The following is a 27,284-nucleotide window of genomic DNA, read 5'->3' as shown; positions in this document are numbered from 1 at the left end:
AAACACTGCAAACATAATTGTGTGTTTATTTGAAAAGTCACAAAGTCCTCTTAAGGCAAATGGAAGGAGGTCGATGTCATGATGACAGAGAGTAATTTGAACCATTGGATATGACTCTAAGGCCTGGAGATGACACCTGAAAATAACTCGTATAACATAACAGTTTCCTAAAACACTTTTTTTCCCTCTTCTGGTTAGGTTTAGGCAATAACGTTACTCTATTAGGGTTAGAAAAAGAGCATTGCTACGATAAAATACATTCTTTCTGTTCTGTTCTGTTAATAGATGCCATTTAGAGTTTAGCAGTGTTTGACTGCATATTCTTAGAATACAGGGTGTTATTGCCTGGATGAACAGATGAGGGTCATTTTTGGAGGACAGTCTATTTGTTGTGTGGCATTTTTTTCAAATGGTTTGAACTTTTGGACCAATCGTAGGAAGTTGCCAGGCCTCATATTCATCATTTTTACAAGTCGTCTGCATGAGAAAATGACTTCCTGGTTGTCTTTAAGAGGAGGCCAATCTTCAGTATTTAAAAAGAGATTTTTGTTCAAGTACAAATAATTTAGAAACTGTCATTTTTCATGCCATATAAAGGTTATTGTTACCAGTATCTTTCAATCAAACTTACTGGTGCAGAAGACTCTCTACAAGATCAAAATAATTGTATCTTTATTTCTTCTCTCTCTGTAAAGCAGTTCAAATCTAGATGAATAAATCAGTTTCTTGTCTAGTTGGTTAACGTCAGGTTAATGTATGCTGGGGTTGTGTTTAGGTTAGTTATGCACAAAGTTAATGCATGTTAGCACATTATCCTCTGAAGTGACATGCTTGTGCGTCCTGTTTAGGAATTTAATGTGTGAGACGATGTTACCTCATGCTGAAAAAAACTGTCCTTCTTTTTCTCATTTCTCTCCAGGGATGTGTTTCCACACACAGACTGTATATGTGTGTGTTTTTTAATGTGTGCATGTGCTCGTGTGTGTTTGTGTAGTCCGGTTCTCTGAGGGCTTTGAGGGCATCTGGTTCAGTTTAAACGGACACTGCAGTGTCTTGTTCTTCCATTTACAGACTCCGCAGCTCTGAAATGCGTCAAAGTTCATTTTCACAACACGGGGGATTCTTGAAATTCATTGTAATCATAAGCTAAATGCATGAATAAGCAGAGTTATTATTGCTTATTTTAGGACAGAAAGCCCTGCTGGATGAGCTGGGAGCCCTCAGGCAGCACTGCATGAGAAACCGTCATCACGCCACCATGATCCATACAGCCACATGGGCTCAGGAGGAGCTGGGAGAACCATTTCCACTCAACACGGTCCACGGCCACATCCAGAACTGTGAGCTGAAGCTGCACCACACCAGGAGGAAGCCATATATCAGCTGTGTGCAGGAACACGGCCCAGTTCTGTGGACACCAGCTCATCTCAGATGGACAGAAAGACAGGGGACACGTGTTCTGTGGGCAGATGAGTCCACGTTTCAGCTGCTTCTGGGACAAACTGCTGAGAAAGAGCATCCAGGCTGTTCTCAGAGAAAGGTTTAAAGCCAGCGTCTGTGATGGTGTGGGGGGGCATCAGGGTCCATGGCAGGGAGGGCTTCATCTGTGTGAAGGTACCACTGATGCAGAGCTGGATGTTGGAGTTCTGGAGAGACAGATGCTGCCATCAAGGTGACGTCTTTTCCCGGGAGCTCCTTGGTTATTTCAGCAGGACGATGCCAGACCTCATTCTGCAGGACTTCCTGCAGCTTCATACACACAGAGTGTGTGAGCTCCACCAGCCTGTTCCCAAAGTGTTAAGAAGGGTCATTAAAGGAAGCTGATGGAACACGATGGAAACATGACTCTGGAACAGCTTTTACTGAGTGTTCATGCTTCAGATTCTACACTTGGTTCGGTTTTTGACATACAAAGAAGCTGGTCAGTGAGGACGCTGAAAAGTTTTCTTTGGACTTGTCTCTGTTAAATAAAGGTTCAAACCAATTAAAAAAAATGCATATTTGAGTTTTTGTTTTATTTTGGAAACTTTCTATCTTTTCTGGGAGGTTTAGGTTAATATAGAAATGTATATCCCCAAATAAAATAGCTACAGCCCCTCAGATTTGATCAGGCAAACATAAAAAACCAAAATGTTAAAAAGTGCATGAGAGGTGGATGTTATTTATTGTGCCTTTCACGTCTTCGGCCCTCAGGACATGATGATGCTTAATGTCACTGCAGCACCACAGCGGGCTCAATGGGTATGTTTGGTGTTTGAGTCATGGAGGAGATAAAAACTGGGATTTTTAATGATGCATAGCTGTATGCACGATGGAACAGTGTGACAATTAATATGTGAGTGCCTGTCTGTGTGTGGACAGTATGTATGTAGATATAACGGAGTGTGTGAGAGCAGAAGACTTAAATCCTCACTCTTTCTAATGCCTTTCCCTCTTAATACCCTCGCCTGAGAGAGTGGGGGAGGGAGGGAGAATTGGTGTGATGAGTGGTGATGGGAGGGGGGTTGGGGGGTATGTCTGGGGATTTGGACAGCTGTCAATTAAAATTCCCTCGACACAATCCAGCTCTCCTCCCTCATCAAACCAACATCCCCCGGCTCAATGGCACTCCTGACGCATCACAGGCGCTGCCCTCCCCTTACCCCCCGCTGTCCTCACCCTCCTCACCCTCCTGCCCATCCCTGCACCCTCCTGCCCTTCCCTGCACCCTCCTGCCCTTCCCTGCACCCTCTCTGCACCTCCCTCGTGCCTCTGACATGCATCCTGCACTTTCATGTGTGTGTTTGCTGAGCGCGAGCTGAGGCTGCTGTTATTGTTTCTCCGAGGCTGTAATCCCCTCTCTTCCCCCCTGCAGCTCTTGTTGAGTTATTGTAGATTCTGTAGTGCATGAGTGCGTGCGTGCGTGCGTGTGTGCGTGTGCTTAGATGAGTGTGCATGAGTGTGTTATTTTCCTGTGGAGGCTGCTGTGAACAAGCAGAGCTCTTTTTGTATTTGGTGATCTGGGATCCTGAGGGCTGTCGCACACATGTCGACCCACGGAGGTGGGGAAGGGAAGCCCTGCCTCTGTGTGGATGGGGGGAGGGGAGGGTGGGAGGGTGGATGGAGCGACGGGGGTACCCAGGCTGCTTGCTAAAACTGGAGGTGTGACTCGGTGCCAGTGGAGACTGATGATTGGCCCACTGTTCCTCCAGTTATTTTCCAGTTCAGCGCTCATCAACTGCACAAAGACTCACACACATACCATACTTATGAGGACATACAATACATATCCTTAGTTCTAACACCTAACCATCATGTGCAAAACAGAGATATATTTATATGAGGGAGCTTAGATTTACCTATCTTTGATTTGTATTTATGTGATGGCAATTCATAAAAAAGAAACCTTTGATCCACTACTATGATTCGATCCACCATTCAGAGCAAGCATGATACAGTGGGGCAAAAAAACTCCCTTTTAACAGGAAGAAACCTCCATCAGAACCAGAACCAGGAAGGGCCTCGACCAGCTGGGGGTTGAGAGGACAGGAGAGAGGGGGCAACATGAAATATCATCTCTGCTGTTAGTTCTCATCAGAACTCTGGCTGCAGCATTTTGGATCAGCTGGAGGCTTTTCAGAGAATCTGTGGGACAGCCCAATAATAAAGAATTACAGCAGTCCAATCCTGAAGTAACAAATGCATGGAGCAGTTTTTCTGCATCACTCTGAGACAGGATGTTCCTGATTTTAAGAATATTACGAAGGTGAAAGAAGGCAGTCCCTGTTTTATATGCGAGTCAGAGGACAGATCCTTGTCAGAAATAACTCAGAGGTTCCTCACTGTCATAGTTTTTTTCTTTTCAGTTGAACAAAAATGGATATGTGTGAGATTAGATGTGTAGATTTCCAGCAGCCTGATCAGATACTCCCTGCGTTTCCATTACATTTCTGCAGGAATTGAAAATTCACTGGATGCAAAGTGAGTACAGTTTTTTTTTCTTTTCTAGGTTTTAAAGACTTTAAAATATCTGTAAAAATACCACAAAGCCAGATTTTTTATTTTTTTTTAAATCGCCAAATGAAAACTTGATGTTTGTAGGTGGAACAGCTGATTTCATGTCTGGGTGTCAGAACACACTGATGGTTGTTTAGCTTCGTAGGTCCTCTGCTATAATCAGATGTCTCAGTTTTCCTCCCATGACATAGCAGAGGTAGATCACTGACCAAAAACAACACTTTAAGTTAGTTTACTGACAACAGCAATGCTAAAAATAAAATCAGTGATCCACTGATTCCGTTCTGTTAGTAAAAACCAAAACTTCTTCCTACGGGCTATAAAAGGATCAAAGTTTGGTTTAAACTGCACTGATTGACAACTTTAATCCAGTGTGATGAATAATAACTGTCTTTTTTCCCCCCAGTGTGTTGATGCTAAATGCCACCATCTGTGTTGATTAATGATGCTGGAGCTCCACTGAAGTGAAAGCAGAGCCTCCTCTCCCTAAACTGTCCTGATATTACAGAATTAGCTTTTTAAGCTGCGTCGTCCTCTTGTTTACACCAAGCTGTGGTTTGCCAGGTCCTTGGACCAAAGCATCAGAGCATGAGCATTTTAGCAGCTGTCAGCTGTAAAATTGGTCCTAAATGCAAAATGTGCTTCTTTTTATATGAAATATCATATATTAGCCTCACAGACGAAGAGGGTTTGCAAGGCTTTATACTTAGAATAATAAAATAAATGCACGTTGAGTATTTCTGCTTGGTGGAAGTTTTGGCTCAGTGGGAACAAAGAAAGAAAGCAGAGCTGCTGGAGGAGCTTTTAAGTTTCTCCTGCATCTAGAGTTAACGCTCCTCTCTCCAAACTGAGACAACAGCAGTGTGAATGTGTAAGCGGCATCCTTCAGGTGACTGTTCCCCAGTAGCAGCCCAGCTCAGACTTCCACATTTGGTGGCTCCTCCTCAGCTGCTTCTATTCGCTGTGTTTGGTTTGTGCTCGGGCCGTCTGCTGAAGCGTAGCGCTCATAAGGATGGCCCCCTGTTCCAAAGCGTCCTCACCGTCAGTCCTCACCATCAGAGGGGAGGAGGCAGACGGGATCCTCCCATCTTCTCACTCATGGTCAGTTCTCCAAAGCAACAATCCGACTGAGTTCCAGATAAGTGAATAGTTTTTTGCGTCGTGGATCAGGACCAGACTTTTGTTGGATTTCTGCTCTGAATTGGAATTTTAATGAGATTGTAGAAACGCTCAGTGTGTTTGGGTAGAAACTGAGCTTGGCCTCCTCCTACACATCAGCATCTGTTCACATGCTTTCACCACCAATCACACTTCATCGTCCTCTACCTAGCAACGCTGCCTCGACCTCATCCAAGCACAGATATGGTGTTTTAAATCCCTCTTCAGCTATATTCCACCCCGCTGATTTACAAATCCATTTAGCAGCATCTGCAGCCTTTTTTGCACATAATCTGTGAGCATGTTTTAATCTGGAAGAGGAAACTGTTACTTTAAGTGACTGGCATGCATGACGTGGTGTCCTTGATTTTCCTGTTTGCACATGTCCTCTCTGTGTGTTATTATGCAGGCATCTCCTGTCAAGACTTCTTAAACTCATCGCAGCAGTCCTCCCGCTCTCCCCTCCACGCCACTCTCTGCATGCAGCCGCCCTGAGCCCACAAACAAACACGCAAACACACACGTGCAACACACATTAACCGGAGTGCAGAGTCAGAGCGCGGTGAGGACAGACGGTGTGAAACATACAAACAGAGATATGGTGATGGGAGGATGCTCCCGCAGGTGTTGGTGAGTCTGACTCAGGCTGACTGTCAGCCCGGCAGCACCGCTCGTCTCCTCACATCCACCAAATCTGACGTTTCACCGCTACTGTAGCAACACACACTCGTCGTCTTGCTCAGGAACAAATCTGTGATGTTTGCTGGCAGGTGCATGAATAAAAGAGCTTTGTTTCATGGTTTCATGCAGCTCGATTCCGGTTAACTCTCCTCACAATTTCATTAGAACCTAAAGAGGATATCACCAAGAAAGTCCTGCACAGTTTTGTGTTCATCTTTAGGGAAGTTAAACAGTCAGGTCCATGTGTATTTGGACAGCGATGTAACCTCAGTAACTTAACCTCTGACCACCAGGATCCACATATATAAAACTGTGCATCTGCATTCTTTCAGCCAGACTTATAAAACTGAGCAAACATATATATATATATATATATATTTTTTTAAAAAGTCACACACACGCACATTTTAAAGAAACACGGTCAGGGTCACAGAGTGCACAGATCAGATACTGAATACTTCACAGTACTTACAAATGCTGAATACACACTCAACATGTGCAGCTTCAGCCTCAGCTTGGTGGTCCATGGGGGCATAAAAATGGGCATGATGGTAGGTGAAAAACGTTTGGATTGAGTGTGTGAGTCTTTCTTTCATTCTCAATCATCATGAAACTAGAAACACAAACCTGATTTTCTGCCGTCAGCCATGAATTGGAAGCAGACATTCCTCCAATGAATCATTTGCATATAATTACATTGTTTACGGCATGATAATGGAAGCAACCAAATGTGAAATTGAGACACTCGTTGAAAAAGAGAAAAATAAATGTGTTTCGCTTGGTGCCACAGTTCTGAAATTACAAACAAAAAAAGTCCGAAAACAGATTAACCAGCAGGAGTAAAAAAGATGGATGGATTACAAAGCAGAGCAAACACATATCAGAGCTGCGGGTAGAGGACATTAACTCCTGCTAACATGTCCTGAATGCTTTACAGCTTGTCTTGGGAAGGATCAGGAGGGAGACACTGCATGGGTGTTTTCCTTTGGAAGCCCTTAAGAGCAGCCCAATCTGACAAGACAACATGGAACAGGAGCATTAAAAGCACATGGTTGTAATACCTAAACCAAACCATTTATGTGTTGCAGCTTGATAGTCAGACAGGGGATGGAGTCATGTCTCACCCCGTCGCATTTCAAGTATTTAAGAACTAACCTTCAATCAAGATGTGCTCCAGGAATCTCATTCCCACATTTCATCAAAGAGGGTCAGAAGGGAAGGTTTTTAAGTCCAACCTGTTCATGAACAGCCTCCTTCTTGTTTCTGAGGTGCTGATTGATATAGTTCCTCTATTGTGTTCTGCTCACAAGTGAGCCTGATTTATTATCCTCCCTCCTCCTTCCATTCCGTTCCATTCCAGGCAGTGAAGGACCAGTCGGTGCATTTCCTGTGTATTTTCCTGCTTTACTGTGACTGACAGTATTGGGTCAGATGGGACTGAAACTCGGTTCTTGGACACTTGGTGTTGTAACACAATCATTCACCCATCAGCTACTTCCTCATCAGCATTTTTAATACGTAATAGTTGTGCCATAACTTATTTGTGTCAGCTTCACGCTAAATGTAGGCATATGATGCAGGCATGCAACATTTATTGAGCCTTACAAAAGCAGTAATTTGCAGTTTTACGAAATGCAAACTGTGGATCCTATGACAGGCCTTTAAAATCGGAGTGATTTGTTGTCCAGAAAACTGCAGTTTTTGAGCCTTTGTGCTGTGGGCCAACATGGCCATCACACATTCTGCTGTGAGACTGCATTCTGATTTTAATACAAGGTGGTTAAATGTTTCTTTAAGAGTCTTGTAATTTTCTTCCTCTGTGAACTCTGTCATGTGGCTGTTGTTTTCTCCAGGCTGGGAAACACTAAAGAAAGGCCTGTTGTTATCAGCTGCTGCCGCAGCTCCAAACTGTGTCTCTGTAATTAGAGAGCTAATTTGTGAGGTGCAGTCGTTATGGATGCTGGTTGTTAATGGTTACTTGTTGTTATGGTTACTGTTTCCCTCTGTAACTGGCAACAAGACCTCAAGTACCACAGAGTGGGACTCTGCTCAGCTCTGTGTCTCTGACACAAACACATGTGCATCAGGATGACTGAAGTTTGGGACCTTTGGTGAATTCAGCCTCAGCGGGAATAAACCAGTAAAACAGCAGTTTTTATTTCATTCTCTTCTGGTTTGGGACTTTTCTGTTTCTGCCACGCTAAATGCCTTTATGTTTAGGGGCAGTTTCCCGTTAATGTCAGTTAACTGATTAGTTTAAAAACTCTTTATGTTTGACAGGACATGGCTCCAACACTGGACCAAGTTGGATACAGAGAAAGCACATTAACACAGAGATTGTGTTGAAGTCTCATGACTCGTCATAAATCAACCATTTGATGTGTCTATAAGATGGCATATTTACATTTTTTTGAACTTTTTCCTTGTAGGCGTCCTGACAAAGCAAGAAAATAATGTTCTGTGTTAAACTAATCATTTTAATACCATATGTGGACATGCAGGGCTCCTAGTTTGGCCTGTTTGGTGTCATGCGGAAGAACAAATACGGTGTAAACCACAAACTAATAAGCTGTATTTTTGTCTCTTTTACTCTGGGAAGGACCAATTCTACACGATAAGTTTAAGGGTCACTCTTGATTAATTACAGTTAAACAAATTGTTATTCTTGACATGAAAATTTAAGACATGCCTTACTGCCCTCCTCCCTCTCAACTAAACCTGCAGACTGGAATTAATTAAGTTAATGTAAGTTAAGTTATTAGACTTCAAAAGAATATATATTACTTTAGACCAATAGAATAAGAGTAACATAAAGATGCTCTCCAAATGTACAGGAAGAAATGACCAAGACAACGAGCTTGTAAACTAAGAGAATCTAAGCCAACCCTTCTTTACTGCAACACATTTACTCCAGAAACTAGAGCTTTAAAAGATTTGTGTCTGGTTTGATTTGGTAAAGATTATATGAGTCATATTACCATCCTGCAGCGGTATACAGAACGCCGTATTTAAGGGCGTGAACACACGACCCAAATTGTTTCAATTGGAGGACTTAAGAGGCAGAACTGTTGCGTGTGTCAAAGTATCTAAAAGCAAACTCATAATTAACAATCCCTATGTTCTGTGTAAAGTGCCGATACAGCAGAAATGCGAAATATTTGTATCATCATATCAGTGGAAAGATGAACTTATAAGAAAATAGCACATCTTTCATTTTTTATAGGAATTAAGTGATTAAACTGAATTTTATTTAAGGAAATATGATGATATTTTTATGATTTATAACGGATCTAAATCTGTCATCTGTGTTATGTATTCATATCATGTTTTAGGATGTGTGTTGATGCCTTTTAATACTAATTTTTATGACTTTTTTTTAACTTTAGAGGTTAATCTATGTTGCTACATATGCGTGCATTTTGGTGCAGGGGGCTTTCCACTCAAGCATTGATTTCAAGTCATCTAACCACGTGCCCAATGCCCCCCTTTCCATTCGATAAGGTAAGATAAGACTTCGTCGTCATTGTCACTTTGCAAAGTTACAACGAAATGAAATGGTGCGTGACTCATTTAGACTAACAAAGTAGAAAAATAAGTGGTAAGATGGTAAAAGAATTGACACTGGTGTAGGAGTATAAACGGAACAGAACACAAACAGAGTTGTACTGATGTAAACAGAATTTTATTGGTAATAAAAATAAATGTACATACACAGATTGTGCATTAGGGGGGCAGGGCCAAGAACAGTTTTTTTTTAATTTTTTTGTTTAATTCCCATCGGTTATTCTATATTATATATTAATTTCCGGTTCTTGGATGTTTTATAATGACACTAATGAAGGCCTTGAGCCAAAATGTGTTGGTCAAATAAAAAAGTTATATAAATCCCCCAAATGTTTTGTTCTGACTTCCTCCTACCCTATCTGGAAGCAGAAACATATGCATTCATTATGTAACAATCTCCTCATCTCTATGCTTAAAACTTGCTCTTTTCATGCCCTTATTTGCCGTTTTCATGTCCTCGTAACTGATTTTATACCTGAAAGCATGAAACTATAGTCTCACATTTTTTAGCATTGCCGTCATCCGCATGACAAACATAGTTTATAGTAAAAACATCCTAATGGCTGTATCCAGTGCGTGAAATCGCAATGTTGCCAGTGGCCAGTCACACAGTGAGATGGATGATGGCGAGTTATTATTCATGGCTGCAGTAGTCAGAGGACAGTGCATTAATCCAGGGGCGGGGAGATGCACATAGTTCTTATCGTGATGAGGCTGCAGCATTAGATAAGGAATGGGATAAATATAGTGCTCGTGCTTTGTTTTCTAATCCAGCCACAGGGCTAAGGAACTAACCTTTAAAATAGGTCACCTTCTCTGCTTTTAGAAACAAACGTGCAGGCTCTAGGTCTCCACGGCCTGCGTGTGTCTTTGGAGAAGGTTTAAGATATCCAGTCAGTACATTTTGGATGGCCAGTCACTCTAACACAGAGACTGATGGTGGAAGGATTTTAATGCATCAGTTAAACTGAGCAAAGCATCATATTTCCACATGCTGGATTATCATATATCAGTGGTGGGCCGTGTTTTTTACACCCAGGCTTTCGGTGCAGCCTTCCAGTAACTGAATTACGACACTGGAGCTACATGCTGTAGTCATTTAAAGTAACCACCTCATGTTTACAGTGACAGGAACCTTTTATCGAGTGGAAGTGAGTGATTTAGCTGAACATACAGTAACTAACTGGAGAGACATGCATGCATGACATGCATAAAGGGTTATACATCAACTATGGTGTTAGACATAAAGCTGCAGAAAAAATAACATCAAGGTCATTACCAAAGAAAATCAAAGCAAATTCCCAACATCCAGCAGCTGTAACACCTTTAATATCCCATGAACAAGCCAGCCTGCTGGGCGTAAACACACATTCAAGGCCACGGCCAGGTCACTGAATGTCAACATCATTTACACGATCCCAACCAATTAATAGAGATAATAAACAGGAGAGAGTGGGGTAAGATGAGCCGCCTTATTTTTTTCTACTCGTGCTGTCCCCGAGACATGAGAAAAGGAGGCAGAAGTCTAATTAAAGCATCCAAATCCATCCACAGGATACTTTGGCCAAATAATAAGTTTAAAACTGCGGCTCAACATAACATTGGCATGATCATCATCCCTTTTTTCCCTTCAAGCATCAGGGTCAATGACTGCTCAACACTTTATTCACCAGGACTGCAGTGAAATGAAAAGAATTGCTCCCTCTTACAGTTTGCTTCCAAACTCCAGCCGGGCTCAGTTTGCCCCATAGTCTCTGCATCACTTTGTCCTGGTATTTTGGAAAAACTAGCTAGCTTACCATTTCAGGCAAATATTTAGCTGAATGGTTTACAGGCTTTTTCTACATGTTGACTAATTACCAACATGCCACATAAATGTTGTTCAGACCGTGATGAATCTGTTACATCAGAACTCTGAGAAGCCAGAAACAGTTTTTAAAGAAAATTGTTCTTATTACAGAAACAATGGGTGCTTTCAAAATCATTGGTCACACGAGTCAGCTTTGAATCTGTCTTTGCTTTTTCTATTGGTCGGTAATGCTCCAAGAGGACTTGACAAAAACAAAAATACGAAGCACATTTAAGACCCCTGATGGTGGCAGGCATCGCTTGTGAAGACACTTCAAACTTCTGCTCATTCCTCCTCTGAGACGTGGCTGCCAGCTGCAGGTAGGCCAAACCTTCCTCACAATGTCCACGTTTTTCTGAAAAGACCTTCCCAAAAAAGGCTTTGCTAGCCCACAATATGACCAACTTCTTCTCCTCCTCCAGTCATTGTTCGTCGTTAATGTTTTAATAGCACCAGTCGCATTTGTGAACGTTGCCCAGTGCGCCTCAGAGTGCGCCAGCATCTTAACTGAACGTGAGCTGTGTTTGGTTTGATATCACCAGCCGGGGTTTACAGATCCCGCTTGAATCAGTGTGTCTAAACCCACTTCATTGAAATCTGTTGAAGGATACTCAACAATTTACCACATTTATTTGTTGAAATGTTACATTTTATAATGATCAAATCATTACTTCGACATGATGGTTTGGAAAAGCTGTTAACCAAGCAGTTATACTGTATCACCACAGCAGCAGAAAGAAGGTGTGACATGTTCGATTTGAAGTGCAAAACACTGATTAACATGAACAGACACGTAACTTTGGCAGCAAGTCTCTGCAGCAGTAGATGCTAACATGAGAACGGGCTAATGTCCCGAAACTTCTTTGGACTATAGTGCAGAACAAACAGTGTTGAGGGAGCAAAAGTCTTTGTTTTTACGTTGTATTATATAAATCTGTTTGTGTGCTGATGAACTTGGATTTTCTGACTCAGACGTGCGGCCGAGCAGGGCCACAGAATGCAAAATAAATACAGCCAGGCTTAGAGAAAAACAACCAGTCCATTTCCTTCAAAGCCAGCTGCATGAGGACACATCTGGATGGAGAGCAGAGTCCTGGGCCTCCAGCCACACAGAAGAAGAGGACTTAGACACAAAGGCAACAAAGGGCCTGGACTGAAAGCCAAGAGTGCACAGATCTCATCATGTGGAAAGCCGGCCTTTGTGTTCAGACTGTAAGGAGATGGATTTGTGCACATTAAGGGGGTTTAAGAGCGATGCAGAGAGCGACTGTGTGCACACATGCTGCTGCTAAAATACCAAAACACACAGGGAGGATGTAATGTTGCATAAGAGGGAGGAGAACATGAAACTCTGAGACAGAACCGACAAGACAAGGAAATAAACCCGCCAAGTCATCCAGAGTTTTTCACATCTAAACGTAAATGAATTCATGAAAAACCCGTTTTACTGATATAAAGTGAGCAGAAATGGGACTGCTCCTCATGTCAGGCTCAGGCTGGAGCGCAGTTAACGACCTCTTTTTGAGTTCGTCCCTCTGAATGCGTTGGCTTTCTTTTATGGAAACATCTCTAAATGTCTCGAGGCCTAAAACTGTAAAGAAAAGCATTTCCTTCTATTATTTCAAACTGAGTGAAGACTCACAGACACAGACTCAAAACATGTGTGTCTGCTCTTTTCAAGCCTGAAGCATCTGGCTTCCTGTCATTTTCAAGAATCTTTTTTAGCATCTAGTATTTATATATATACTATAAATATATATTGTATATAATGAACCTAAGGGCAAAGTGATTAGAATTTAACTATATTTCACATTAAAAATGTATTTAAAGTCTGAGAAATTTTTTTTTTGATGAAAATTAAGTTTCTCAGAAAAAACTGAGGCTATAGTACGGTGTAATGCACACATCCCAAAGTCAGTAACTGCCTGTAATATGTCACCAGGACATCTGTGACTTAGTGATTTCCAGCCTGCTCTTTGAAAAGTCACATGTGCATGAAAAGAGAAGCAGATCAAACCAACACTTGCATCTCTTTCGTTGCACCCAGCATCCCTTTCAGTTGGAAGTTCTACATAATGTTTGCAGATGGTGACGCTTCTCTGCTCCAGTAAGACAGGAAAATGGATCTTTTCAGCAAGAATTAGACTGATGTTGTGAGGCAACCAACGACGTCTCTAAACTGTAACAAAGTATTTGTGGTTTTCAGTGTTTAACCCTTATAGAGTCCTCGTCTTTTTGTTACACAGTGAGTCCTGCTGGGTCTGGTGGACCCATTGCTTTTTGGGGCTTTTAATTCAACATAATCAAACCTTTTTTTGTTAAAATACTCTGCAGATGTTTACTCCATCCCAATTGCAAGTATTATAAACAACACATATGTTAATTTTTTTCCCTTTTACCTTTGTTAAATTAAATTTATGAATAAAAATGCCACTCGTCTTTGTTCATTTTCTTATTAAAATGTAACAAAATAAGGAAATGCATCATAACACAGGCATAACTGGAAGTAATCAACAAATGTACAAATGAAGCAAGTATTATTTATTTGAATTTCATTAGAAATTCAACCTAGTCAGGTCAGTTTACACAACATCTGTCTGAACAACACCTTAGCCCCATTGAACACGGCTATTTTCATACCAGACTGTACCACACATGAGGGCCAGAGTTTCACTGTGTGTGTATTGCATATGTACTTGCACTGGGTGCATGTATATTGTGTTTTGGGTCCTTCTTGGGTCCACACACTTCACAGCGCTTCTTTTTGTTGTTGCTGGCCATCTAGAATAATGAAAAGATAAGGATCTTTACTAACACTTCTCTCTCTCAGAACCATGAATTACTATACTGCAACAGCATCAAACACTTACCTCAGGCTCTGCAGATGGTGGTTCTGTAATTTGGGAGGATGTGGCACCATCATCTTCCCCCTGAATCCTCTTCACAATGGCTGCAGAGATTGGGGTTCTTGGAAGATGTCGTCTTCTCTCAATCTAAGGTCTCACCAACATTTTCCCCAATTCCTCAAGAAAGAGACGCCTCTTCTGCAGCTTTCCCCCATTACACTCTGGGCTCAGTGACATCCAAATGACGAAGGTGTTGTACGAGGAGATATCCAACATATCAAAGAATATCACCAGAGGCCATCGTAGGGTCTTCTGTTTGCAGCTGTAAGCAGTCACCAGCTTATCGAGGTTGTCCACCCCTCCTTTTGTGGCATTATGGTCCATGATCATTTCGGGTGATCCTCACATTCTGAAACTACTTCCACTGAATCACCATCAAAACCCTCTGTTCAGGCTGCCTTACAGTTGATAGTTGAAGAGACAGAGAGTCGCTTTTCCATCTTGATCAGTTGTGGTATGGAACCACGCTGACAGAGCTATTTATAGTGTCAGGTCCCCAAGATTGATTCCCGCAAGACAGAGGGTGAAATGTGTGGGAATCTGGGTTCAGACAGTGTTGGGTGCTCTAATTTTGCAACAAAGTTGGTAAATTACCAACATACACACACAGAGGCCCAGAGAGGAGTAAGGGAAAATATGGGTGCACAGGACCTATGATTTCCACACTTTCACTAGCCCCGGGTCCAGTGGACCCGAAGACCCTGTATGTAATATAAATGTGAAGGGGGGTATACAGGGGGGGGGGGTCACTGAAATTTTTTTCTGATCTATGTTCCTCACAGAAAATGAGCCAAGGCCAATGAATCTTAGTTTGAAAAAATAATTATTTGTATCATTTTTATTAAGCTAAAAACTGAAAATGGGTCCCACAGACCCGAAGACCCTATGAGGGTTAAACCCAATCAGTGAGCTTTGAAACGTTACAATTAACATGGTTTTGTTTTCATGTAAACTAATTCAAAATCTCATTTCAAAGAACAGGAATCAATAGATCTCGTTTGGTAATATTTATAGAAATATTATGGCTCAACGCTGAAGCCAACTGCCCCCATGGCCCATCCTCCATCCTTCCAACCATGAGGCTTTCTGATGAGGCTTGGGCCAACAGTAGATGGATCAGCTGAAGGTCCAGATGCATCTCTCAGGGACACCATCCTCCCCAAAATGAACTCATGTGGCGTGCAGGCAGATACAGACCACAGGTCCAGCCGAATAGTCTTTTTTGCTTGCTTAAGAAGGGAAATGACCCGAAAGTATCTGAGTTTCTTGAATTCTCGAAATACTCAGGAAAGGAGCTCAAATACTTCCTTCCTTATCTCCTTTAGGAAACACTGGGACACCCTTTATGAAAGAAAATAAGTAATTCAATCCCACAATTCCCTGTAGCCTCAACTTTTAAAGCAGTGCTTGAACATATTCACCCAGTCCTCCTTACTGGGATGCATGTGGTGAGCAGTTATTTTCTCTTTTGTGCCTTTTTGTTTTCTTTCTTTAATTACAAGCCTTAGTGATCAAGTAACATTTCATATCATCACTTATTATGCAAAGACAACCCAAATGTGGTATAATTTCTGTGCGACAATATGCTGAAATTGCATTAGACAAAACTTCCAAAGCACTTTTTGTGGAATATTTATTGGATATTTGTAGACCCATATCACCACTTATTGTAAGGGTGCTCGGATTCTAATTGTGAATTTCCTCTGCCACCTTTCCTTAACCCCATGACGTTTTCCAATGAGATCAATCAAACAAGCTAAGTAAAAGATGGTAGTTTTTTTTTTTTTTAATACTGGACACTGTGACGCTAAACGAATATACGACCTCTAATGGTCATTAGAAAAACTGCATATGATGATAAAAATGGCATCCAAATGAATGTTTGTTGGCCTTGGATTCATTTTCAATCCTTAACAAATTATGTTGCAGCCTAAAGCCAACCAGCAAATGGAAAGGTTTCATCATCAGGTGCTATGTTTATGAGTAACCAAGGCAACCTGTAAAATAGCGTCCGTGACTGTGACGTTGCAAATAGAAGTGTTATCGGAGCAACAGATGTCTCAGAAAGACCCACGGTTTACAGATCAGCATTCAGCTGCTCCAGCCCTCCTTCCTCCTTATAATTTCTATCGTTATTTTCATTATTTCAAAATGAAATACAATTTCTATTACATTTAGTCTTTTTTAAGGCTGATAAAGGTTGATAAGGGTGATCAATTGGATTTTACAGTGTAAACCAACCAAAATGAAGAAGACTGAATAGATAAAAATGGCCAGTGCGCGCACTTTGTGCCACAAACGAAGCGCGTCTCCGCTCCCAGAGAGAGAGAGAGAGAGAGAGAGAGAGAGAGAGAGAGAGAGGAGGGTGACAGCTTGTCTCACATCCACAGACATTTTCAGAGGCAGCTGAACGCATGAACCGCACTTTTGACGTCAGGACTAATCATTCCAACCTACTCTCTCATCCGGGTCTTCTTCTTCCCCGCTTCCCTTGGTTTTAATATTTACTTCATCCAGATCAACGGCAACTGGAATCAACAGAAGCGGCACATATGTATCCACGCGAAGAGGAGCGGTGGCTGGAGGAGCAGCGGCCGTGATTCAGAGCGCAGCTCCGTCTCCGTCAGCCGCAGACTACTTTTTTATTTTAGTCACTTTCTCTGAACTGAAAATATCGGGAGGATGTTTACGCTCCAGTTCAAAAAGTCCCATCTATTTTTCACACATTAACCGTTGATGGCTGCGGAATGGAGATAGCCTTGGTGAGTTTTGAGAACGGCGGCGCGAAAGGGAGCGGCGGTGTTGGCGGAGGCAACAATGCAGAGGAGAGCTGCCGGAACGCGCTGGATGTCCCTCCGTCGGGCTTCGTTCAAAGTGGACTCGGAGAGAACTACAGTAAAGAGCTGAACACCCGGGGGAGTCCTCAGCAGCGCAGCCCCTGGAAAATCAACGACATGAACAACACTTTCAGCTGCAGCGAGAACGCCATGGATGCGCTTTTACGCGCGGACCACAGTCCCCATTTGTTCGACGAGGACCTCCTGGACATGGACATGGACACTGAAAGCAATGAGAGGGTGCTCATTAACATAGCCGGGCTGAGGTACGAGACTCAGTTGGGCACCCTGAACCAGTTCCCCGACACTTTACTGGGAGACCCGGCCAAGAGGATCAAATACTTTGACCCGCTCCGGAACGAGTACTTCTTCGACCGCAACAGGCCGAGTTTTGACGGGATTTTGTATTTTTATCAGTCAGGGGGGAAGATCCGGAGACCAGTTAATGTGTCAATTGACGTGTTTGCAGATGAGATTAGGTTTTATCAGCTGGGGGAGGAGGCCATGGAGAGGTTCCGCGAGGATGAGGGGTTTATTAAAGAGGAAGAGAAGCCGCTGCCTCAGAACGAGTTTCAGAAGCAGGTCTGGCTCATATTCGAGTATCCGGAAAGCTCCAGTCCGGCCCGGGGCATCGCCATCGTGTCCGTCATCGTCATCACCATATCAATTATCACCTTTTGCCTGGAGACGCTGCCAGAGTTCAGGGATGAGCGGGAGCTGCCGGTCACCAGCCGGCTGGACAACAGCACTGCGCCCCGGCCCTCCCTCACCTTCACAGACCCCTTCTTCATCATAGAGACCACCTGTGTCATTTGGTTCACGTTCGAGCTGATCGTGCGCTTCTTCGCGTGCCCGAGCAAGTCGGAGTTCTCCAAGACCATCATGAACATCATCGACATCATGTCCATCATGCCTTACTTCATCACAGTGGGCACGGAGCTGGCGGAGCAGCAGGGCCAGGAGCACCAGAACGGGCAGCAGGCCATGTCTCTGGCCATCCTGAGGGTCATCCGCCTGGTCCGGGTCTTCCGGATCTTCAAGCTGTCCAGGCACTCCAAGGGGCTCCAGATCCTGGGGCAGACTCTGAAAGCCAGCATGCGGGAGCTCGGTCTCCTCATCTTCTTCCTCTTCATCGGTGTCATCCTCTTTTCCAGCGCCGTGTTCTTCGCAGAGGCAGACGAGCCGGAATCTCACTTCTCCAGCATCCCCGATGCCTTCTGGTGGGCCGTGGTCACCATGACAACCGTTGGCTACGGTGACATGAGGCCGGTGACGGTCGGGGGAAAGATCGTGGGCTCCCTGTGCGCCATCGCCGGCGTGCTGACCATCGCGCTGCCGGTGCCGGTCATCGTGTCCAACTTCAACTACTTCTACCACCGGGAGACGGACCAAGATCAGTCCTCCCTAAAGGACGAGCCCAACAGCGGCCAGGCGAGCCCCGAGATGAAGCGCAAAGGGAGTAAATCATCGGCCAAGTCGCAGGATGGGGAGAACAACGACGCGGGCGCATCGGTGGAGAAGGCGAATATCAAAGCGAACAGCAGCATGGACTTCAAGAAATCCCTTTACGCTTTCTGCTTGGACACACGGGAGACAGACCTGTAGCCCCGCAGCACACATCCTCACTTTTCAAACAATTTAAGCCCTTAGTTTTGTAGAATTAACCCCGATAATGGGCTGTTAAGTCTTTGCACAGTCTTAGCCTGGGAGGATCAACACATTGCAATCCGGAAAAGTTTTCATCACGGAGGGGATTTCAGTTATAAACAGCACACTTTAATCCTCCTCACCTGGTGGGCACATCCATAGCTGGAAAGACTGAGCAATTAACAACCTAAGGTGCATGCATGCAACAGAGTGGCCCTTTAATACAGTAGGAACACCTACATAGCATTAACTCAAACTCATGGATAACTGAAGTGGGAAATAGGACATCAAGCTGCAGATAATCGAGGACAATCAGGATTTGGGATAATTACTTGACAGGAGGATTAACCAGACTCTGTACATAATGTAGGAAGCAGCCCACACTCAGTAGTAAAGCAAAATAAAAGCCAGATTTTATTCTTCCTTACATTAGTCGTTATGTTTACACCAAAACATTGCAGCAGGCATGTACATATTTCCCACAGGCCAACTATTTACAGATTTGTTGTTATTGTAGAAAAAAAAATCTATTTTTGAGTTGCAGACACCTGTTTTACTCCACTCAGGTTCTGTGCAAGAGGTGGGAAGCTTCTTTTGTTACTCTCTCAGAGGATCTCAGCCTTGTTTCTGATTATTTTAAAGGAAATTTTCGAGTTTTTTGTTTTTAAAGAAGATGGACATAAATGGAAGTACCTGAACTGAAGGAACAACAGCCGACAAAAGAAGACAGAGCAGAGACCATCTGGAGATATTGAGCATCAACGATAACAGGTTGGTGCCAAAGAAAAATTTATGTGGATGTTTGAACAGATTTGGAGGTTTAGGGGAATGCTTTGGGATCAAAACTCTGTCACTGCTGATACTCTATACTTGAGGAACTGTTCTTTCAGCACTTTCTATGGAGTACCGTGAGTGACAAAATATAAATTTTTCTGCTTGATCTATTGAAACTAATGTATCTGCTCTTCAGCTATTCGAATTTTAGATAAAATCTCAACAATGCTATAAAAATGTAGATATATGCATAATGACTAACAAGTTTTTCAATCAAAGCAACTACATAGATTATTCATTCATGCTATGGGGATCTTCTGAAGTAGCGCCCCAACAGATAACAGGAAGGAACTACAACTTATGAATGATTCCACATCAGAGCAAACATTGGGCCTCATGAAAGAACATTTTCGTATTTTTATTCTAAATTTCTCTTACTTTTTTCATAAGAAGGTCTCGTACGAACACGTCAGATTCAACAAACGCTCTTAACTTGGGAAAAAGTGTGTAAACGACCTGGGTAGATGATTCAATTCAATTCATTTTATTTATATAGCGCCAAATACAACAAATGTCATCTCAAGGCACTTAGAAAATAAAGTCCAATTCAAGCCAATTGGAATTCAATTCATTGTAATCATAATTATTCATAAAATAATCCAATTCGTGCATATAGAGCCAATTCAAAAACAATTTTCTAGCTAAGGAAACCAACAGATTACACCGAAACTTTTTTCTTTTTCGGTCCAATCTCCCGTCCTGAGCGTGCCTGAGGCAACTGTGGAGAGAAACGACTCCCTTTTAACAGGAAGAAACCTCTGGCAGAACCAGACTCAGGAAGGGTGGCCTCGACCAGCTGGGGTCTGTTTGACTTAAATTATGCACTAATTGAAGGTTCATTTGACTCTGTATATAACAAGGTCAATGGGAAGTGTAACCAGTGGCTGACTTGCCGCTGGTTACATGGTGAATGCCACCCGTGCGTATCTAAGTTCACGTGCACAAGGATAGTAAATTTGCATACTCCACGCCCAAAATGATACCATATTAGGAGCTGTGCTTCCTCTCTCCTGTGCCAGGAAGTGTTGAGTGTTGAGTCATGAAAACGGCATCAAGGCGCAAAAAGAACAACTTTACGGGCTCTGAGACTGAAGTTCTGCTTTCAGAGATCCAAAAAGGAAAATCTGTCATTTTTAGCAGTGTCAGCAGTGGAATTACGGGACCTGCTAAAGCGAAGAAATGGGAAGCAATTACGAGTGCTGTTAATACCATGTCACCTGTTCGTAATGTCACCGAAATAAAGAAGAAATGGTTTGATATGACTCATGTGGCGGGATATTTCCACGCTCTCTTCCAAGAGCCTGATGCGCTAAGGCATCCAAAAGTAGCAAGTCAGCCGCTGGTTACGCTTCCCATTGACCTTGTTATATACAGAGTCAAATGAACCTTCAATTAGTACATAATTTAAGTCAAACAGAATAATGTCAGCATCATTATGGGGTATAATGTATATATTTATTTATGTTTGCTTCAAAGTAATTAAATATACAATCCATTAGTCAAGCAAACTTGATTGGAATAACAGCGGACTATTTTAAAAAACTCCTACGACAGCTCTGGATCACTGTAAATTCTGTTCGTACCTGAAAGAAAACGTAAATTACAAAAAGATTGGTGAATGCACAAATTCTTTTAAATCACTCGTACGCACGACTTAAGAACAAATCAAATGTGTGCGTACGAACGGTTCTTGCATGAGGCCCATTGTTCTCAGGTGTTAACACTAAAAGGTCCTCCTGGAGGATGGAGGTGGATGGAGGAAATATGCGCCGTGCTTTTCAAGCTGATTACTTCTGAGTATCTTTCAGTCAGTAACATGACAGCACTTTGCTAAAACACTTTTATCACTTCCTGGTTGGGTTTAAGCAACAACATTTCTTGTTAGAAAATGATCACAGGGCTGTCATTCCTTCTTTTTAAAGCACCACTGTCATCTTAATGAATTGGTCTTAAATTAATGCCATGATGCTGGTTTACTTGATTTCATGTCAACACAACACCTGACAACGGGCCATTATCACTTCCTGGTTAGGTGTAGTCACACCATCATTTGGTTCAGGTTAGATGCAGCCATCATGGACACCCTTTAGATACCTTATTTTCAGTTGCTCTCACTATTACTAGATGCTACTTTAAAAAAACAAAACACAATTACGGGTTGTTATTTTGTACGGACTAACGAACCATTTTTTGGGAGAAGGACGGTCCCAATATTATGGCTCCAGTAGAGATGCCTTATTAAAGTAAGTTACACTTGCTTTTTAATCAAATGTTAACATAAGCAACTTGGTCCATTGTTGGCGTAATTGTTCACATATGAAGTATGAATGAATTATGAGGGGAAGTGGAAAAGTTAAAGAACTCAGGACTCAAACTGAACAGAACTCAGTGCAAGACAGGACTCCAACTAACACTTTGCTGAATAAAAGTCAAACCCATCCTACCTCCCGACATGTTCATTTTGTGGAAGTTGTCCTGAGAGCCCAGGTCACCACATTATCATATTACTGTCATCATAAATCCACATCTGATCATGAAAGGTTCCTCACCGTAGGGAAATGAGTCAGGGAAACATAGTGATGTTCCATTTTTTGACATCTTTTATTGGGAAAGGTTTTTCCGGGCCAGTGTTTGTACTGCACGTTCTGTTGAGATTGAGTTGGATAGTTTGTTACTGTCTGCACCAACCTTGCAGTGACAGAAGGGTCAAAGAGACAACAGCTGTCTGAAAAATTCAGATTACAGATGGTCTGAAACGTGTCACCCTTTTTATTAGAAGGAATCTCCTCTGTCTATACAAATTTCTCAGCTGCAGATTTGGCTCCACTGCGTGCTGTTTAATCATTTTCAGTGTTGGCAACTATTTTCATTCTGCTTTATGCCACATCCGTTAGCCTCTCTCCTACACTCTGTGCTCACCTATCAAAACACCATTCACATACGGTAAAGACAAGTTATATTTACATGTATGATGATCACACTGGGAGAAAGTTAGAAGCAACGTTTTCTCACACAGTAAACAGCCTCCTAAAGCACCACAACGACAACACTGAGCATGTGCAGCGACACCAAACAACAGCACAGGAGCTGTTTGTCCAAATACTCGCTCCATTTGTCATGAAATTTTTGAGAAAGTTGCAGAAGGGCCTGAAAAGTACTTCAATCTGGCAACAAATCCATAAACGAGGCAACACTGCTCAATTCTGATAACCTCACAGAAAGGTATCTATCCTGGTAAGATTACAAATTGATGTGTTTGAAGATAATTTGCATTTAAAAATCTTTAATTTGGGTTCATTTTCAGCTGATAATGAAAACATAATCAATTCTATCCAAAGAAGCAAAAACAAATATGCATCGTTCTGCATATTTAAAACATTTTATGCAGAAAGTATTTAAGGCAATTTTATAAATGAATCATAGTTTCATGTGTAGATTTAATTGTATTGAATTTTTTATTGATAAAAATGTTCCAGTTTATCTTTAATCCTCAGGCAACAATTTGCTACAATGAACTGATAACATATTTAAAATATGTACATTTAAAAAAGTCTTCTTATAGTAGCAGAAATAACTTCTTTTTAAAGTTTATGAAGAAAATATGTTTAAAGTTGGGCGTTTAAAGTGTAAAATTTGACGAATCATTTTTAACCATTAGCCATCTCTTAATAAACACAAATTATGAGGTATTATTTTTACCTTTTTAGATCATTTGGATTTTCTTGCAGCTCAGAATATTATATCATTGATGGATTATTCGAAGTTTGCTTGGTCAAGCTGACCGTTAATCCTCCATACAGTAGGTTTCAGTTGGTCTCAGGCTGTTCAGAACATGTGCCACACGACCCTGATGTAATGAAGTTTAACCATGAGCGACTCAAACTGTTGAGTCATGTTAGAAAAAAACAAATGTACAGTTTGACTTGACTGACCAGATGGAATTCTTTCAGAACAGATTACATTTGGATTTACAGCCTGCAGAGGAGTGTGTGGATTTCTGCAGCCGAGCAAATTCAGTTCCTGCAATCTATAAATATATATATTATCGCTTTGGATAAAAGCATAATGCATGCTGCTAAATGCATAACACAAACATAAACATAAACATAAACATAAACATGTATATGGACCAGAACAGCAGTGTTGAACATTATATTCACCATCAAATAAAGATACAACAATAAATGAGCATGAATATAATTATTTTATTAACAAAATCCTTGTAAAGTGGACTGTTTTTAATGTTCAACACAGTTTTGAATTGACATTTAGATAAGAAGAAAATCTATAATGAAGAAAAACAATTATTTCAAAGCAAATTAAAGGACATTTCGTCCTGATGGACGTCAGAGATAGAGACACCCTCAGGAAGAGTACGTCACACCGAGTGTACAGTTCTGAAAATTAAAATCAGCATTTTTGCTCATGATTATCTGAGGCAAAAGTGTCCATGATAGCCTCATATCCTGATTTTAATTTAAAACCTAGAAAACCTATCACACACCTAAGAAGCTTTAAAATTTGTACCAAAGTCTATCTGCATTAAAAAATGTTTTGATAAAATGATAATATTATGTTAAAATCAAAATCAATGTGATATTACTATTTGATATTCTCCTAAAGACAAGTTTATCAAGATGCTCCTACTTATGATGTAATAATCGGGATTTATGAGGTAATTGGTATTTATTGATAGTGAATAAAAGAGTTGTAACTTTAATTTATTAAGAATTGTGGTGATTATCTTGGCTGGGTTTTGTGGTTGTTTGTCATAGTGTTTGCCCTGTGATGGACTGGTGTTTGTCCAGGCTGCACCTTCCTCTCAGCCAATGGCAGCTGGGAACCCCCCCAAAGTAGGATGAAGCAGGTTCATCAACATTCCTATATGATGTATTAAATCATTCAAATCATTCAAATAGCAATTTAAAAAAGCATATATCCAGATTTTAAACCAATATAACACAGGTTTTTCAAATAAATTTGAAATTGTAATTATTGTTTATGTTTATGCATTTGGCAGACGCTTTTATCCAAAGCGACTTACACTCATATCCCAGGTAGGCAGGTAGCGTAAGGAGGTCTTATTGTGAGGATCTACTAAAACGGGTTGTCATGTTCTGATGTTAAAAAAACACACATTTCTCTCATTCTGCACGCTGCTGAGGAACCTCTCCTCACATCTTCTTTAAAATGCTCCTGTGTCTTTGAGCGTGTCCAAAATGACTAGTTAGAATTGGTTTGTTTTTAGTATGATAGTAATGATGGCAACATTGAATGAATTCATTCACAGATTCACAATTTCTTATTAGGATCTACTGGAAAAGGTTTCCATACTTTAATATTTAAAAAGATGACTTTTTTTCATACTGCTGCAGCATCTCTTGTCACCTTCTGTCTTGAACTCTGTTTTAGCTCCTGTCTCTTTAAGACCCGCCTCCTGAGAAGCCCAGACGGATCTGATTGGTCAGGCAGACTATTTCATTTTATTTAGGGTTTGCTAAAATATCCTCTAGGCATTTATCATGAAAACCTGGTGTCACTTTGTTATGTCACAAGGAGCAGGAAGAAAGCCAAGACGACAAACGAGCTGTTTTAAGGCAGGTCGGCAGCAGTGTTTTCTGGGATGAGAATAACTCCTTTTGGTGTTTACTTCAGACTCTGTAACTTTGTTTATAACCTTTTTATATTGCTGTTCGTACGGTTTATTTAAACTTAAACACTGGAGATATTTGATGCAAATCACACACACAAGTATATATAGACATATATGTGTATGTACAAAGGTGACCATTACCAACTCAATGTTTCTTTTTAAATTCTTACATCTGACACCACAATGTCTTTATATCTGTGATGATTTCGTATTTTAACACAATGCACCCATGGCTTTGTGTAGTTCAGTGAGATTTATCCCTCACTCTATCAAAGATAGATTTTTTTTTTTAGTTTGGTTAAAAACCGCTGAAGACAGATGGGGTCTGCGGGCATCTGAGTCCATCAGCTGTCACACCGAGTGTTATCTCTGAAGCAGCTGGGAGCTTCCTGCACCATTGTCCAGAGAGACCCCGAAGAGCTCAGATGTGGGACGGGGGCATCTTAAACAAACAAGAACACTTTGGATATTTAAAGTGTCTTGCAAAGCAAACCGTTGTATGTCAGACTTTTGGATGATTATTTCCCACATTCAAGAGGGTCCATTTCAATGTTTTAACACCTTAAAACCCACAGGCTGTTTTATGAATTTCCTCTTCCCTATAAAAATGACAATAAGACTCAAAAATAGTCCATGACCGCGAGGACATTTTGGAAAAAGTCTTCTTTCAGCTTTCAAAAAACCTAATTTATTGTAGCTCATCCCTCACAATTGCACAATGTGTCAAAAAATCAAAATAACATTCAACCACCCACACAAACTAACAAAAATACAACGCTAAAGACTCCTTTTAATGTGTAAAGACATTACAGAGACTTTAAATTGTGTGATGCTAATGTCAGACAATGTTAAAAAACTTAAGCCACTCAACAGTTAAGATTTGAACAGCCTGCTGTCTTTAAATGTCTAAATGGCAATTTTTTCTCTTGATGCATTTTGCATTTAATTTTTAAGGATTTAAATGGCTTAAAACATATATGAATTACCTGTGAAAATGTGCTTGAAGTGGTATATGGATCTGTGGAAGAAAAGAAAACACACAACGACTTTAAGCAGGAGGGAGCACCTGCAAAAAGATTAATGAAGAATAAGATGAACAAAAAGAAAGAAAGAAACAGCAACAATATCTCCAGCAACAAGTATATGAAAACTTTATTATGGTCACTGAATATTATTAAAGCCACTAAGTGACGTGGCAACTGAAGAGAGCATGTGAGTGAATGAGTGGGTGTTGTTTTCATTCAGTCACTGTTTGGTTATATTTAGGCAACACAGATTCCTGGTTAGGTGTAGGGAAAGATTGCTTCATAACATTTAACATTGACTCCGTGTGCTGCATAATAACACCAATAAAAGCTATCTAAGTTTGATTACCCAGCATGCTTCATATTAAAACTGAAGGCTGCCTTTTGTGTTGATGTGTTAAATCAGGGGTCCTGACAAAATGGCAGAATATGACACCATCAGTGTGAGAATAGATGTGACATCTGAAATCTAATCAGTCATAAAACTGAAGCCACTATATGAAATACCTGTAACTAAACTTTAGGCTACGGCTACACGAAAACGAAACGAGTTTTTTTTTTAAAACGGGTACGAAAATTCTTGCGACCACATGACAACGCGCTGCTGTAAAGACTCAGGTCCAGACGAAAACGAATGAAAACGATGAAACGATGCAGTACACACGCCACTGTGTCACGCCACGCTGTGAGACAATAGAGAAGTGTTAAAATTGGCTCACAGCGTCAACGTTTGACTGACGCAAAAACGTTTTAGCTGTAACAATGGAAACGAAACGAGGCTGTTTTCAAACTTTCCCACTCTGGAACCCGTTCTCAAAAACTATCGTTTTGGGGTAGTGGGAACGCCGGCTCCGTGTGGCCGCGACAGCGAAACGATAAGAAAAAGTATCGTTTACAGTGAAAAACGTTTTCGTGTAGCCGCAGCCTAAGGCTGATTCATCCAGAACAAACTTCGCTCTGGCCACGACATTTCATACTTCATGAGAAACAAATGCAAACCTTAAGTCCTCATAGAGTCCTCCCACTGCAGCACACATCACACGGGCTAAGCATTGTGGGAATCTGACTCTCCTCACTGTTTGGGCTACCTCTTTCCATAAATGATTAGCCTTTTGCATGTCTTTACAGGCCTTA

General features: G+C 41.4%; 1 protein-coding gene across 1 annotated transcript in view; it reads left to right on the top strand.

Annotated features, from left to right (window-relative positions):
- The first annotated feature begins 16,564 nt into the window (after positions 1–16,564).
- LOC142385632 (potassium voltage-gated channel subfamily A member 5) overlaps positions 16,565–27,284 on the top strand; it is a 65,853-nt gene continuing 55,133 nt past the window's right edge. Inside the window, exon 1 of the mRNA XM_075472318.1 lies at positions 16,565–19,409. Coding sequence (XP_075328433.1) covers positions 16,902–18,596 — 1,695 coding nt within the window. The 5' untranslated portion in view covers positions 16,565–16,901 and the 3' untranslated portion in view covers positions 18,597–19,409. The remainder of the gene's footprint in view (positions 19,410–27,284) is intronic.

This window comes from Odontesthes bonariensis, chromosome 8 (genome assembly GCF_027942865.1).
Source record: "Odontesthes bonariensis isolate fOdoBon6 chromosome 8, fOdoBon6.hap1, whole genome shotgun sequence".
Lineage (NCBI taxonomy): Eukaryota > Metazoa > Chordata > Actinopteri > Atheriniformes > Atherinopsidae > Odontesthes > Odontesthes bonariensis.
The sequence above is the reverse complement of the archived record's forward strand: the minus strand, read 5'-3'. Positions and strand labels throughout refer to the sequence as shown.